At 43.1% G+C, this 15,561-nt stretch overlaps 2 protein-coding genes across 4 annotated transcripts in view; one reads left to right on the top strand and one right to left on the bottom strand.

The window, feature by feature from the left end:
- The window catches only part of dock3 (dedicator of cytokinesis 3), a 115,408-nt gene extending 110,531 nt beyond the window's left edge, over positions 1–4,877 (top strand). Inside the window, exons 48-54 of one of the 3 annotated variants that reach the window (XM_069714095.1) lie at positions 89–170; positions 1,281–1,362; positions 1,474–1,592; positions 2,210–2,297; positions 2,376–2,495; positions 3,307–3,419; positions 4,103–4,877. In XM_069714095.1, the coding sequence (XP_069570196.1) occupies positions 89–170; positions 1,281–1,362; positions 1,474–1,592; positions 2,210–2,297; positions 2,376–2,495; positions 3,307–3,419; positions 4,103–4,786 (1,288 nt within the window). In that variant the 3' untranslated portion in view covers positions 4,787–4,877. The remainder of the gene's footprint in view (positions 1–88; positions 171–1,280; positions 1,363–1,473; positions 1,593–2,209; positions 2,298–2,375; positions 2,496–3,306; positions 3,420–4,102) is intronic. The other 2 variants (XM_069714096.1, XM_069714097.1) reach the window with 2 other exon arrangements.
- Positions 4,878–10,266: 5,389 nt separating this feature from the next.
- On the bottom strand, positions 10,267–15,105 carry LOC138630047 (butyrophilin-like protein 1). The gene is made up of 5 exons (XM_069714146.1): positions 13,993–15,105; positions 12,586–12,873; positions 11,973–12,074; positions 11,400–11,752; positions 10,267–11,051 (listed from the first exon to the last, which is right to left on the bottom strand). The coding sequence occupies exons 1-4, from the start codon at positions 14,342–14,344 to the stop codon at positions 11,670–11,672; spliced, it is 825 nt and encodes a 274-aa protein (XP_069570247.1). The 5' UTR covers positions 14,345–15,105; the 3' UTR covers positions 10,267–11,051; positions 11,400–11,669.
- Positions 15,106–15,561: the final 456 nt, after the last annotated feature.

Consider the following 15,561-nt stretch of genomic DNA (forward strand, 5'->3'; position numbering starts at 1 on the left):
TTCCCTTGGTTTTCCCTCCTCGCAGCCCCATTGCCGTTTTGACTCCCGTTCGCAACTCCTCCTCCTCTCTCTCCTCTCACACCTCCAGCGAGACGGGGAACGTGGGCAACCTGCTGATCCTGGCTGACGGGATGGTGGTGGAGCATCCGGAGGACTTCTACCGCATGCAGGTCAGTGGAGGACACCAGAGGACGGAAACTACAGGAAACAGGAAATACCAGCTGTGTAATGACTATGAACTCTGTGCAGGTAGAAAGTTACAGGGATGTAAAGTTACATCGTATGTACCAAGATTGACGCTGTTCTCTCTTTTTCCAGCTAACGCTCATGTGCTGTTCGTATTATTCATTTTTCTAACATTTTGTTTTGTCAGAATATATCAGAATTTTTTTAGTGTCATCGTTGAGGCTTCAACGAATTTGAAGAACAAATACTCCAACACAACACGAGGGATTTTAGGCCCAAAAGAACCTCTGAAATAAAAGAAACACATAAATATATATAACTAGATTGAATCTGTTATTTACTGTAGAATGAAATCCATAGAAACTGATGCAGGAAGCTGCACAGGTGACTCAGGTGATTCAGGTGATTCAGGTGACTCAGGTGACTCAGGTGACTCAGGTGATTCAGGTGATTCAGGTGACTCAGGTGATTCAGGTGATTCAGGTGATTCAGGTGATTCAGGTGATTCAGGTGATTCAGGTGTCTCAGGTGACTCAGGTGATTCAGGTGATTCAGGTGACTCAGGTGATTCAGGTGATTCAGGTGATTCAGGTGACTCAGGTGATTCAGGTGATTCAGGTGATTCAGGTGATTCAGGTGATTCAGGTGATTCAGGTGACTCAGGTGATTCAGGTGACTCAGGTGATTCAGGTGATTCAGGTGACTCAGGTGACTCAGGTGATTCAGGTGACTCAGGTGATTCAGGTGATTCAGGTGACTCAGGTGACTCAGGTGATTCAGGTGATTCAGGTGATTCAGGTGATTCAGGTGACTCAGGTGATTCAGGTGACTCAGGTGATTCAGGTGATTCAGGTGACTCAGGTGACTCAGGTGATTCAGGTGACTCAGGTGACTCAGGTGACTCAGGTGATTCAGGTGATTCAGGTGATTCAGGTGACTCAGGTGACTCAGGTGATTCAGGTGCTCCCTGAAATGGAACTCATTGGTTTTGTTGGTGAAAGCTCTTATTACCAAGTCTTGGTTATAAAGTTGCTGAGATTTCAAAATAAAAGATATTAAAATAATGACTTTATATGATAACTTTGTCTCTGCAGGCGAGTCCGTCCTCCTCCAGTCTTAGCTCCACCCACTCCGCGCCCTCTCAGATGATGAACTCCGCCCCCTCCACCATCAGAGGTGAGCAGTGAGGATAGAGTGTGAAACCACGGCATCATGGGAAAGTGTTTGCTGAGGAGGGTTTGTGTTCCCGACACGTTGAGTCACACGACGTTTGCTGTCCGTCTGCAGTCGGTTCTCCGTCTCTGCCGGACAAATACCGCCACAACCGAGAGATGCTGATGCTGCTGCCGCCGCACAGAGAGAGGCCGAGCAGCGCCATGTACACCAACATCACGGAGAACGGGCAGGTACGCAGCCACGGCAGACTGCCTCCCTTTAGTCATGATTGACAGCTTCTTGCCCCTCCTCCCCGACCACACAGGAACTCAACTGACCGACGATTGGTTCTGGAAATACTTGTAGTGTTGTCAGTCTCACAGCAAGGATTCATGGCTCCTTGATTTAATCTGACACACTTACTGTGATATTGTTTCGTCTGATCCCAGATAAACAGATGGAAACAGAAACACGAGCCTTCATGCAAACAAAAGCTTTAATAGTTTGGAGGAGCTGAATATTTCAGTACAAATTCAGAAAGAAATATAATTCCAAAACTCAGTAAATCAGATGGTTCTGGATCCAGAAAAAGAACTAAAGAGGCCAAAAAACATTCACTGAAGAAATGAAGAACTAACAGGATCATAAAACTGAACACCAAAACAGACTAAATACAGCAGGGAGAGGAGGACAGCGAGGGACAGGCAAGAGGTGAAGTAGACCAGGACACAGGAGGCGAGTGACTTCAAAGTAAAACAGGAAACTAAAAGATTGAAATAAAAAGCGAACCTTGACAGCAGGCGGAAGAAAAACAAACGTATAAGAAACACATTAATGTGGTTTATAAACTTGAAGTCTCCGTTTTCAGCCAACCAACTTCCAGCGGGCGTTGTTCCACCAGGTGATCGGTCCGTGTAAACCCTGCAGCGACCCCAACCTCTCCGTGGCCGAGAAAGGTAGGCGTGAACTTCTTCTCCTTCTTCCTCTTCGTCTCCGCTCGTCTTCCTCACCGTCCTGCGTTTCCTCCCCTCCAGTCCTCACCACCCCGAGCAGCTGGAGTCTGGACAGCGGCACCAGAGAGCCCCTCCCCTTCCTGTCCGCCCACGTCGGCAGCGTCATGGCGCCTCCCGTCCCCCCGCGCAACCTGCCGCATGGTACGACGCGTCCGCTGCGCGCATGTTTGTGTTTGTTTGTTCGGGGGGAGGAGGGGGAGGCTTTGTTGTTGTGTAATTTTGCAGGTGTTGGGATGTTGTTGTTTATTTTCCTGTCAGAAATGTTCCTGTTGTTGTTGTCTGCTTTTGTTATTGGACCTTTATTACACTTTTCTAGACCTTTTCGTATTTATTTGTATTTATTTGTGTTTATTTAATGTTGATGTGTCGGGACGAGTCCGTAGCAGGAACAATGTGACGCGTCACCGCGTTTATAGCCGAAGATCATTTCCCCTCGATGGACCTTCAGTGATGAAGAAACATTTTCGACATTCAAAAGTGGAACAGCTCAAAAAAATACTCCAAAAAAATACCTGGAATTTAAAAGTTCAGTCTGAAGAATTCAGGAGATTTATCATCAGAAAGGGAATCTCATTGTTATATTGATGTTTTCATTGCTGGACGTAGAATGAGCTGTTAATATCTCAGAAGGGACAAACCACAGATTCACTTCCACCGTAGATTCTCCTGCAAGCGACGCCTCACCACTAGATGGCACCAGATCTACGCACTGCTCCTTTAATGGGTGTCACCTCCCCTCCCTCACACTCCTCCGCCTCCTCTTCCTCATCTCTCTTCTCCTCTTCCTCCTCTCCTCTCTTCTCCCTTCTTCTTTGCTGTCCTCCTTTCTTCCTTTCTGGTCTGAGTTGTGTGTGTGTGTGTGTGTGTGTGTGTGTGTGTGTGTGTGTGTGTGTGTGTGTGTGTGTGTGTGTGTGTGTGTGTGTGTGTGTGTGTGCGTGCGAGCATCTCTCAGTCAGTCCTGCTGTGTCTCCCCCTGTAGGACAACACCTGTCGATGCACTTTGATGCTTTCCACCACCAGGTCAGCGACCTCCCTCCAGCTCTCCCCGCGCGCTCCTTACGAAAGGTACCCTCCTCCTCACCCTCCTCCTCCTCACCCTCCCTCCTCCTCCTCCTCCTCACCTTCCTCCTCCTCACCCTCCTCCTCCTCACCTTCCTCCTGCTCCTCCTCTTCCTCCTCACCCCTTGCTGTCTGTCTGTCTGTCACGACATCGTGCTGTTCGTCTCCATCTGAGCCTCCGCGTGACTTTAAACACAAGAAAAGAGTCGTTTGTATTGAAACGTCCCAACGACTAAAAAGCAAAATACAGCGTCATCTTTTTTCATTGTTCTGATCTTCGATCTCGTTCACAGCTGAGGTTCATAATCTGAGAGATTTCCTGACACCATCTTCCTGCTGTGTGTCTCCATGTGTGTTTTCCTGCTTCCTGTCCTCCTCGTCTCCCCGTGGACGTTTTGGTTTCACACAACAAAGACTTCATATTTTCCTCTTCGTGCTCACCTTCTATGATAAAAACGTGCTGTTTTATTCCGTTTTTATTGTTTTAATATTTACGTAGCGGATGAACATCTCCTCCTTGTAGATCTCTGACTCGTAGAAATTCTGAGAAAATATAAAACAATGTCCACGTTTCTGTTTTTGCTGTTTGTGCGTCGCTGTGCTGCGTTCAACAGGAACTCTGAACTTCGTGTTTATTGTAATAACTGTACTAACGTGTTTGTGTCCTCCCTCTGTCTCGTCCTCTCCAGTCGCCCCTGCACCCTATACCTGCCTCGCCCACCAGTCCGCAGTCCATCCTGGATGGCAGTAACTCCACCCTGTCAGGCAGCGCCAGCTCCGGAGTCTCCTCCCTCAGTGAGAGCAACTTCGGTGGCCCCGCCTCCTCCTCCGACCCCCCCGCCAGCCGAACAGACACCCTGGAGTCGGCCCCCGGCAGCCAGGCCTGGACCACCGACCAGGAAGACCTCGACTCGCTCTACCAGCCCGTCAGGTACAGCGTCTCCGAGCCCGACGTCCTGGACGGCGTCAAACCCCCGCCCTGCCGCAGCCACTCCGCCCCGGGAGGTGTCGCCCCGGGCCAGGCCGGTGGTCAAATCCAGCCCCAGGCTCCGGGTTCGGCCTCCGCCGGAGCTCCACAGTTGCAGCAGCAGGACGGGCCGTCGCACCCCCCGCACCACTACTACCACCACCACTTCCACCCGCACTACATCCCCCACCACCCGCCGCTCTACCACCTCCACGAGCCCCCGGCCCTGCCCCCCAAACCGTACCTCAGGGAGGGCTGCATCCCCGAGGAGGACGCCCAGTCCGCCCCCCCCAATGCTCCTCCGGCGCCGCGGCCGATGCCACGCAAGATCTCCCAGCCCATCATCGCAGCCACCAAGGACGAGCAGGCCAAAGTGGCGTGGGAGCACGGCGTCAGCGAGGAGTAGGACGGCAGCGAGGAGTAGGACGTCAGCGAGGAGTAGGACGACGGCAGCGAGGAGTTGGACGTCAGCGAGGAGTAGGACGGCAGCGAGGAGTAGGACGTCGGCAGAGTAGGACGGCAGCGAGGAGTAGGACGTCAGCGAGGAGTAGGACGGCAGCGAGGAGTAGGACGGCAGCGAGGAGTAGGACGGCAGCGAGGAGTTGGACGTCAGCGAGGAGTTGGACGTCAGCGAGGAGTAGGACGGCAGTGAGGAGTCAGCGAGGAGTAGGACGGCAGTGAAGAGTCAGCGAGGAGTAGGACGACGGCAGCGAGGAGTTGGACGTCAGCGAGGAGTAGGACGGCAGCGAGGAGTAGGACGGCAGCGAGGAGTTGGACGTCAGCGAGGAGTAGGACGGCAGCGAGGAGTAGGACGGCAGCGAGGAGTAGGACGGCAGCGAGGAGTTGGACGTCAGCGAGGAGTTGGACGTCAGCGAGGAGTAGGACGGCATCAGCGAGGAGTAGGACGTCAGCGAGGAGTCAGCGAGGAGTAGGACGGCAGCCGAGGCTTCACACCAACTCTTCTGAAGAGGGAGGAGAGCAGCTGACAGACTGTTAAAGGTTGAAGTGATCCGCTCGCTGCGTCCTCAGCCGACCAGCTGTTTGGCCTCAACATCTGGAGAATTTACCAAAAGACCCGCGTGGTGTCGCTGCATCCGCTGAATTCAGACACTAAACCACCGTCACGACGTCGTTTCTAAATCCTGAAAGTGCACAGAGCTCACGTTGCTTATTGATTTGTTTTCATTGATAATCAAACATCATTCTTCTGTCGATACCTCACTCTGAAGAATCTAAGACAAGCAGCACTTTAACAGAACAACAGAGCACCAAAACATAGAGGAGATATAACATTAGCACTTATATATTAATATTAAACGATATAGTCTATCAGCAGAGACGGTTGGATTGAGGATTAGGATTATTTAGATGTAAACAAAAGTCCAAAACCAAGTAAATAATGAGGATTATTTCTCCCACGTGAGCCTTGAACAACAAGCTGCCAAATAAGGTTTTTAAAGCTACAAATAAATCATCATAAATCATCATAAATCATCATAAATCGTCATGAATCATCACTTTCCTCCGTCAGCGAGCCGCCGCTGGACGTCTTTCTTTTATGCAAACAGAGCAAGAAGCCATTTCCATCGTGGACGGGCTCGACGGAGCTGCAAAGTATTTATATTTTCCGACAAAACTATCAAAGTATGTAGATAAATGTAATACAGTATATAGAAAGTATATAAATATGATTTATATTTAATCCTTGTACTTTTGATCGAAGGTGAACGTAGAAAATATGCAAGAAAAATGGCTTCGTGATCCGGCGGTGAGCTGCTGGACGAGACGGAAATGATCCCGCTGACGCTTCTAAAAAGGGTTTTGGTTCTTCTTGCTGTAAATATGTGCGAGGCATCACTTGGATGGCGTTTATAGACCGTATTAACCATCATGAATATACACTTTTTTGTCCTTTTTTTATGAACGCGATGAACTGTACTGATTGTACACTTTTTTTAATCAGGTTTTGTATTTGCATGTTCATGCGGTGAATCACTGGAGACAAACTAACTGCACGCTGACGACTCAAATCACCGAGGAGGTTAAATCTGGAAGCTTTGATTTGACGTGTCAACCTGCTGTGAAGGACAACGTGTTTGGGTTTATTAGATTTGTTTTATTTTTGGTTTTAAAAACGTGAAACTTTTGACTTTTAGCCACCAGCTGAGATTGCGAGCTCGCCGTCCTCCTGTGATCACGCTCTTCACTCCCAGACTGATCTGTGAACAGCTCTTAGCTGCTCGATGCTTCGATGACCTGTGACCTTTGTTTGAGTTTTGTTCTTCCTGAAGTCTCAGAGCTTCTTAAAGGACGTGATGTTAAAGAAGAAGTCCGGATGATTCAGTCCCACAGACGCCGTAAACTTTCATTTAGTAACGATCAATCCGCCGCAGAAAATAGTCCTCAACAAATACAGCGACCTCTTTTTAAAAGGATTTTTGTTTAAAAAAACTGATTCAGTCCCTGCAGGGAGTTTCAACCTCGCAATCAAAATAATGAATTCAAACAATCGCGCGATGTTTCCGGCAGCTCGAAACTGCAAAAATTCCTGCAATTTCTTCGCAAAAAATGTCGTCAGCAGAAGTTCAGCTTCGGGTATTTGGGCACAAAGTAAACTTTTCCAAACAAAACTGCCTTCATTAACAAAAAGAACTGGTCATTTCGAGTCATCGAGGCTCCGCCCCCTTCTCCTCTCACCATCAAAACAAACTGCTGCTCGCTAACCGCAACAACAGGAAGTGACGGGGTTTGTGGGAAATGTGGGAACGATTAATACTGTACGTTAAATTATTCTGATACAAAACAACTGTTGAATCATTATTATTATTTAAAAAGCGTTTGAAGCCCTTATTTTCACAGAATATTTAGCCTTTGTTTTGTATATATTATTTTCAGCCCCGTTGTTCCACCAGTTCTACACAAACTAAATATTTCTGTGACGTGCAGTATGCTTATGAAGTAATTACATGACACTTTATCAGATCTTTTTCCCCAAAAGATTCCCTGAAAAATTCCCTGAATTTTAATACAAAAAAAATCAGCAAATGACATCAAAATATTTGAGAAAATAAGTATTTTGATCACAATAATCACAAAACAGCCAAATGGTGGAGGGAGTGATTGAGACTGATACCAGTCTCACTCATCATCAATAACATATTTTTCTTTTCTTTTTGATTTGAATATGATGTCTTGTCCTCCTTCACTTCCTGCCTGCTCGACTCATCAGTGTGTTGCTTCCTGTGTGTGTTTCCTGCTGTTGGCAGGACGTTGTTGGATTTTAGCAAAGCTCTGCAGGCGGTGAGTGTTTCCTGGTTTTCAGTATTTTGCTGGTTTCAGTATGATGTCATTCACAAACCCTCACTGTCCTTCTCAAAGTATTTCTAGAATCTGATTATGAACAAATATTCACTTTGAAAGGACATTTTTCCACTAAAACACTGAAGGAAATTAGTTTGTCTTCATGTCAACATGTACTGGTTCCTTTTAATTTAAGAGTCTTTTAAATCCGGGACTAAATGTTTTGCTCGCTGCCTTAACGTCAGAAGATGAGTGATGGTGACAAATTAAGCATTTGAAAATCACTCCTCGCTGTTTGAAGTGTAAATTTCCGAAGATCTAACAGCAATGACAAATACACTTTTTACAGGAAAATGATTTATATTTGATCAGGAAATAAGAGGGAACTGTTTGCGGTGATTTTTATGGAAAGTCTGAAGTATATAAAACTTTATTCTCAATCCTCATGTAAACAAACGTCACAGTCGGTCATCAGAAGTGTTCAAATTAATGTGAGTGAATCACAGCTTTCAGCTGAGCATGAACTATGCAAACCTCCTTTATGATCTGATTCCCGGTGAGCTTTTTCTCCTCGTTTGTTTTTCAGCCAATTTGCCTGAACTTTGCTAAAGTTTGGTACTTTTTAACATAGAAAAAAAAAAAAAAAAAAAAAAGCAGAAGTATCCTAATAATCAAATGTTTTTTTTCTGGGGAACGTCAGAGGAGAGGACGTGAAGCGCCACTAAAACCACTGAACACTTGTTTGTTTGTTTGTTTGTTTGTTTTTGTACATGGATGAAAAAGAGGCGACGCGTTGGTTTCTGTGTATTTCTGAAGGTCATAAAGGGCAAAGCTTGTACACATGTAGATCGTGACTGTCTTGTACTTTCTGATGTAAAACTGTTTGTAAACCTGGACAACACTACGAGTCCATTCTGTCTAATTATACAGATTATTTCAGGGCAGCTGAGCAGGTTTGTTTTGTTGTTTTTTTGTGTATTTTGCGTCAATGATTCGGGCAGCGACAGGATTCCTTTGTATAATGATTCTAATGAGTCTTTGTTGTATATAAAAGTCTTTATTGTGTTAGCATGGATTGGAACTGTGACGTGTGCGACGGTAGATGTAAATACTCACGTTTTTCCTACTCACTAAACAAACTGCTGTGTTGTGGATTCATGATTAATGACAAACATTAAACAATAATGTTTTATTGACTCTATTGATCAGATTCATCATTTCACATCATTTCTGCCTCATTTTATGTCCTGAAATTTAATGCTTATGATCAAACTGAAGAACACACTTGAATGTTTCTGCATAATCTTTATGTACGTGCAGTGTGAAAGATGATGATGACGAAGAAGAGGAAGAAGATGCAGGAGGCTCAAATGAGAAGGCAGAACCAGAAACAGAGACAGAACTGGACGATGAGGAGAGACGTGGTCCTCCAGAAGTAAGTCGTATGTTTTATTTAGTTGCAGGATAAGATATTCAGCTCCAGGAATGAGCCACTTAATGATTATCATAGTGACGAAGTATTACGGATGTGGAGCCTGACTTCATTAATACAGACATACTGCTGTCTATCAGTGATATTCATCAGTGATCCTTTAGGTTTGTAGGTTTCCCAAAGTATATCCGGATGAGTATCGTCAACAGAAAACCATATCATTATATTTGCATGACATTTTGGACGACATACAAATATTGACGTTTATTAGGACTTTGAGTCATGTCGTCTAAAATATGACAAAAAAGGTCACACGATAGCGTGTCGTCCCAAATATGACAAAAAAGGTCACACGATAGCGTGTCGTCTAAAATATGACAAAAAAGGTCACACGATAGCGTGTCGTCTAAAATATGATTTAAAAAAAAATCATATTTCGGACGACATGACTTTTTTGTGCCATTTCTGACGACATGGTATAAGTATGACTTCCGTTCAACATAATGGTGCAGTTGTCAGTGTTTTCTTCTCACATTATAAAGGTTGTGGGTTCGATACCCGGCTGGTCCATTCTATGTGGAATTTGCATGTTCCTATAGTATGACTTTTTCATCATATTTTGGTCAACATGTATGACTTATTTTTATATTTCGGACGACATATTTAAAAAAAGACTTGGTAGTTCAGCAGTTTGAAGGCACATTACACTCCAGACTCAAACACAAATATTCATAAACTATCAGAGGTGCTGTTGTAGATTAAAATAAATAATATAAATATAAATCAGATAAATTAATAAAATAATTGCATATTAATTCATGCATCAATATAATAATCCACTATTAAACGTGATCATTCCAGTTCTTGTGTTAATGTATTTTGATGTTTAATGATCAACACAGATTGTGTGACCTGAAAAGTCAAACTGCGCCCAAAATTTAAACATTAAAAGTACTTTGAATTACACGTTAATATTAATTTACTTTTTAAATTACATTCTTTGTGTCTAAAATATGCTAAATTTAGTTTATCTGAGCATCTTCAGAGAGTTTTGAAATAAACTTTTCAAGCATCCAAAAGCAGTTTGGATGCTGTTAACTTCACTTCAGTTCAGTTTAGTCTCTGTTGGACAAACATCCACAAGTCACATAAAAGGATCTTTTAGTTTTTATTCAGCAGTTCAGATGCAGCATGTTTTTACATCTCACGCAATATAGTTTTGATGTTTCTTTATACAACAGTAGATCGATTACTTTGTTCCCTTTAGGTGTGTTCACGAAGTGAATTATTGCTGCGATGTAGGAATCACTATAATTTGATGTACGTCCTTCCATATAAATGAAAATGAAAAGGTTCAAAAGGACGTAAAGTCGCGTCCACACAAGTGTGAAAACTGAACTCGAGCAGCTGAACTCACGAGCTAAAAAATTCACTTTCCTTTTGGTCTGAACATGATTTTACAGTTTGAAAGATACAATCTGAAAAATAACTATTTATTCTTACAAAGACAGTGTTTTCCTAAAAAGTGGTCATCTTTCAAAAGGGAAGACACATTCTTGGGAAAAGTGCTTTTCATACGACAATCTTTAAATACTTCATTGAACATAATGTTTATTAAAGAACTCCATGTTTTTCACTTTTACATGTGAATAGTTTTTCATGAACCTGAACATCCTCAGTTCACTTTAAGTTCTCACACATTCACAGAGCTGCCAACCTGCTCGATATCACATGTAGAGCAACATGAAAAATAAAAGACAAAACTTTCAAAACAAATAAAACTCCAACATAATTATAATTATATATTACAAAAAGCTTTGGTTGGTACACACATGATTCTGAACACACAACTCATTCAGAGCGACTGTATCTCCACTTTTCTACCTCACTAAGCATCGTTGAGAACAATCAGATCTAAAACAGAAGAAATCTTCATCACCTTCAATCAATTTTGGGCGTCACGGTGGTGCAGTGGTTAGCACTGTCACCTCACAGCAAAAAAGCTTCCGGGTTCGAATCCGGTCCTGGGCCTTTCTGTGCGGAGTTTGCATGTTCTCCCTGTGCTTGCGTGGGTTCTCTCCGGGTTCTCCGGCTTCCTCCCATCATCCAAAAACATGCACCTCAGGTCAGGTTACCTGGCGCCGCGCTAGTGGCAGCCTGCTGCAGCAGCTCCCCTCTGAGAGACCACCTGCTGTAGTGAAGACATTTCCCCTCGGGGATTAATAAAGTGTATCAAATAAAAAAAAATTTTTAAAAAAAAATCTAAAACAGTAGAAATCTTCATCACCTTCAATCAGATCTAAAACAGTAGAAATCTTCATCACCTTCAATCAGATCTCAGACTGAAGCCGCTCACTTCTCTGCAGTCGCTCGTCTTTTATCCAGTTGAGTCACAAGTACAAAAAAACACCAGCACCTCATTTCATAAGCTGCCTCTAAACTTTTAGTTTTTCTGAAGGCACGTTGGTAACAGATCTTTCTACGAGCTGATTGGCTGCTGAAAGAGGTGACGTGAGACGGGACATTTGGCAGTTTGACCTCATTTTACATCTTTGGTTCACTTACTTCCAGCTTCAATATTGTTTCTATCCTCTGTACCCGGTTCTGTGAGTGACAGGGCCAGTTCATACCGACGAGAACCTGCGAAGAAGAAGATGAAATTATATAAATATTCCCCTCAAACATAATTTATTACGCTCCCATAAACATCTTTATTTTGCATCATCCTTTAAACGTCAGTCACCTCTGAAACCTCATGAATCTGTTAAACAGATGACTGAACCTCAGAGTTTGGTGGTCAAAGGTGAAAGTTCAAGGTAATAAATAATTAATAAATATACAATTCATCCTTTAAACTTACGTTTCTTGATGCGTCGTCTGATGGACGCTGCAGCAAAACACAGAACTTGAAGTGCAGCAAGACTTACAACTCCAGAAAACCAGAAACCGATCGATGCGCCGACTGTAACAAAACATAAAAGGTCAGTAACAAATAAGAAAACACCTCTACATAAGAGAGGGAGTTCCCAATAACAAGAAGCAAGTCAATACCTGAAATTAAAAAGAAAATTACAGATATTGAAGCTCTTTTATTTAAGAGTCTTATCAGTCCACTGGGTGGGTTTTATTTATGGCTGTGCAATGGCCTAATAGGTACCAGTCCGATTAAGCTTTTTATTTTATTTTTTTCGACTTAATAAATAATACAGACTTAATAAAATATATGTATGGAAACACTGGAATAAGTTGTCAGGACTGATAAACACTTCAGATGTAGAGATCAGAGCATCAAAGTCAGAGTTCAGCATAATATACTGAGACGTCCTGATGGAGAAATATAAAGTTACAGAAAAGGAAAATACTCGAGTCCATGGAGCTGGAATTTACTCAGATGACGTCGTTCCAGTTTGATTTCTGTAAATTAATGACACGCAAACAATGAAGAATGAAAACAGGAAGAGGAGGAAACTCACCTTGTTGATCAGGAACAATGACGTATGTCTCAGCAGATATCTGGTGGTTGATCTCCTCCTGTGTAGCTACACATTGATAGTCGTCGGTCTTCTTCACAGTAGTTTGGAGGATGATGTCGTAGCTGCCTCCTCTTTCTGTGACCTGTGGTTCTGCAGCAGGAACCGTGTTTCCAGAACGGTTCTTCAACTGGACTTTAGGCTCTGGAGAAGCTCCTCGAACTGAACACTGAACCACAACTCCATCATCTGTTTCACCAAGTATTGTGATGGAGGGTTTTGAAGCTGCACCTGTAAACACAGAACAAAAAAATCTGTGACTATAAAATCAGAACATAATTAAATATAAAACATGTCATCAGTTTGATTCGGACTCATTTTAAATCAGCTTGAAGTCTAAATTCAGTCACTGATCACAGCAGCAAACACTGTTTCTGACTCCATCACAACATGAGCACATTTACACTGAACACGTTCAGACAACACTTCAACTAACATCACATTCTTCTGATACCAAATAAAAGGAAAAATAATAATAAAGAAATAAAATTCCTTGAAATGAAACGATGTGAAATTTGTTGCGTCGACAATATTTTTCTATGAAACACTGAAGTCGTATAAAAACAGGTTGTAAAATATGAAACGTGGCTCTTTAACAGTCGGAGCTCCTCTTGTGTTGTGAAGCTGAATTCTGTCAGAGACAAAACACTCAGCGGCCACTTTATTAGGAACACCTGCACCGTTAACATCTAATAACATAATAATGAATCATGTTTCAATCAGCAGTCGCTCCTCACTCATCATCTGGTTTGTTGGTTTCAGCTGCTAGAATAAATAGTTGAAGAGGAGGCGGAGCTTAAACCTGCAGTATCTGATAAAGTAAACAAACATCGGTCATTAACAAACAATAAGTTGTATTTTTTAATAATATTATAACAGTAGTAGGAGGTTTTGTTTGGTGCTTTGAGAGCTCTTTAAACAGTTTCCAGTGTTTGTGTTGTTGTAGTGCAGCTCTGTGACCAGCAGGTGGTGCACACATCAAATCAGACTGACATCAGAACTGAAGCACAAACTGAATTCATTGTTCCTCTCATCTCTAAACATGAATGACGTGAAGTCTCAGAGACTCAGAACAAACCAGAGTTGAAGTGAAACACACCGACTTCATGTTCAGTCTGAGAACACGTTCAATCTGCTTTTACACAGATTTCTACTTTATCAGTCAGATCAGGAGAAATCAACGGAGAATCTTGATTGATGATGTCACTGATTTCTACATCTGCACTGTGTGTGCTACAACTGGTTCATATTCAGAAAACACCTTCAAAGTCAGAGTTCAGCAGCGGTTCATCCTCATCTGACCTCGGCTGTTCCCACTTTTTAAGATGCTTTCAAAGATATTGTACTCACGAACAACGAGCTTCACGGTGAATATTTGTCCTTGTGGTTGAAGACGTGGAAAAGAACAGGTGTAGTCTCCGCTGTCTGCAGTCGTTGTGTGTCGGATAACGATGGAGGCGTTGCTGTTCTTCAGCTGGTTTGGAAAATAAAAGACTCGTCCTCTGAACTGCTCATCTTGACCTGAACGTCTGTTAGTGGAGTCGATTCCTGCATCGTAGAAGAAAACCTCCTTCTGACCATCTTTATTCCAGATGAAGAGCTTTCGTACAATGTTCTCCTTGTTGGTGGGAGAACAGGGTAAGATGGCTTCACTCCCCTCTGGGACAACAACGAGGACATCTGGACCTGAAACATGAAGCATATTATCATGAGTGCAGCACCTGTTTAAAATAACCTGTTTGCAGGATGTTTGCTGGTGGTGCTGGTGTGTAGTACCTTCTTACCACCAGCAGGTGGAGACAACACAACGTAGTGCAAGAAATTTGCTTTTAAAACGTCTTTTTTTTCTTGCACAATAAAAACACAGAAATAGCTTCATAAAGCAGCACTTCAGTTTGAGACATCAGAGGACAGACAGGAAACTAATGGTTTCATATTTAACAACGTGCTGTATGTTTCTAAAGCTTCTTATTTCATCCATTGGTTCATATCCTCTTCTGAAAAGTAACTAAAGCTGTTAGATAAGTGCAGTTAATAAGTCATTTTATTTGTTTTGTTTTTTGTGTGTAACCCACGTTAGTTTTAACAGCAACTAAAGGGTTAACTCCCACCTGTAATACTGTCGTTCACCAGAGAGGCGCTCTCGTGCACGTCATGAGATCAATCTTCAGAAGACATATGAGCTGCAACACTGAAGAATCTCATTTGGTGGATTTTTGCTCACTGCTTTTGAGGAGCTTTATTTATTTGACTCTTTAACCAGACCGACTCCGGCGGGAAAAGTTTTCTGTGGTTTTAATAATTATAATAAATTTCAGTTCAGTTCCTTGTTTTAAACTGCAAACATTTTCCGTGTTTCATTCACTCCCAGAGCGACCTAAAGACAGGACTAAACTTAACACAGGGAATATCATGTGTTACATGTGTATATAGTCTGTGGGTGAATTTATCAATTGCTCTTATTTTCTTTTCACATCAGTGATGTCATCATCCATCAGTGATGTCATCGTTGGTTTGTGAACGTTATGAATCCTCCAGTTCAGATTCTGTCCGTCACCATCTTGATAGTTCGGAGCGGTTTGGAGCAGGAAGTGACCATATTTGGACGAGCTGGGGGAGGAGCCAGAGGTGGATCTGACCGATCTGATCGGAAACCTGACGATACTACGTCCCGCCCACCGATAGCTGTAACCTGACTGCACCACAGGCCTGTCAATCAAACAGACACGCCCCCAAAAACAGGTCTTCTTGAATCTTCTTTTCTAATGAATGAGGGATTATTTTCAGATGGACCTCCAGAAAACTAAGAAGAAGGAGTGACTTCAGCTAACAACACTGAGATAACTGCTGTGGTCTCCTTGTGGTCAGAAAAACACAATGAATGCAGGTGTGACATTCCAGCTCAGCAGCAGTAAAGAG

The sequence above is a fragment of the Brachyistius frenatus genome, unplaced genomic scaffold, assembly GCF_029030835.1.
Source record: "Brachyistius frenatus isolate BFR_SWC_R1_liver_20210118 unplaced genomic scaffold, ASM2903083v1 Contig_126, whole genome shotgun sequence".
NCBI lineage: Eukaryota > Metazoa > Chordata > Actinopteri > Embiotocidae > Brachyistius > Brachyistius frenatus.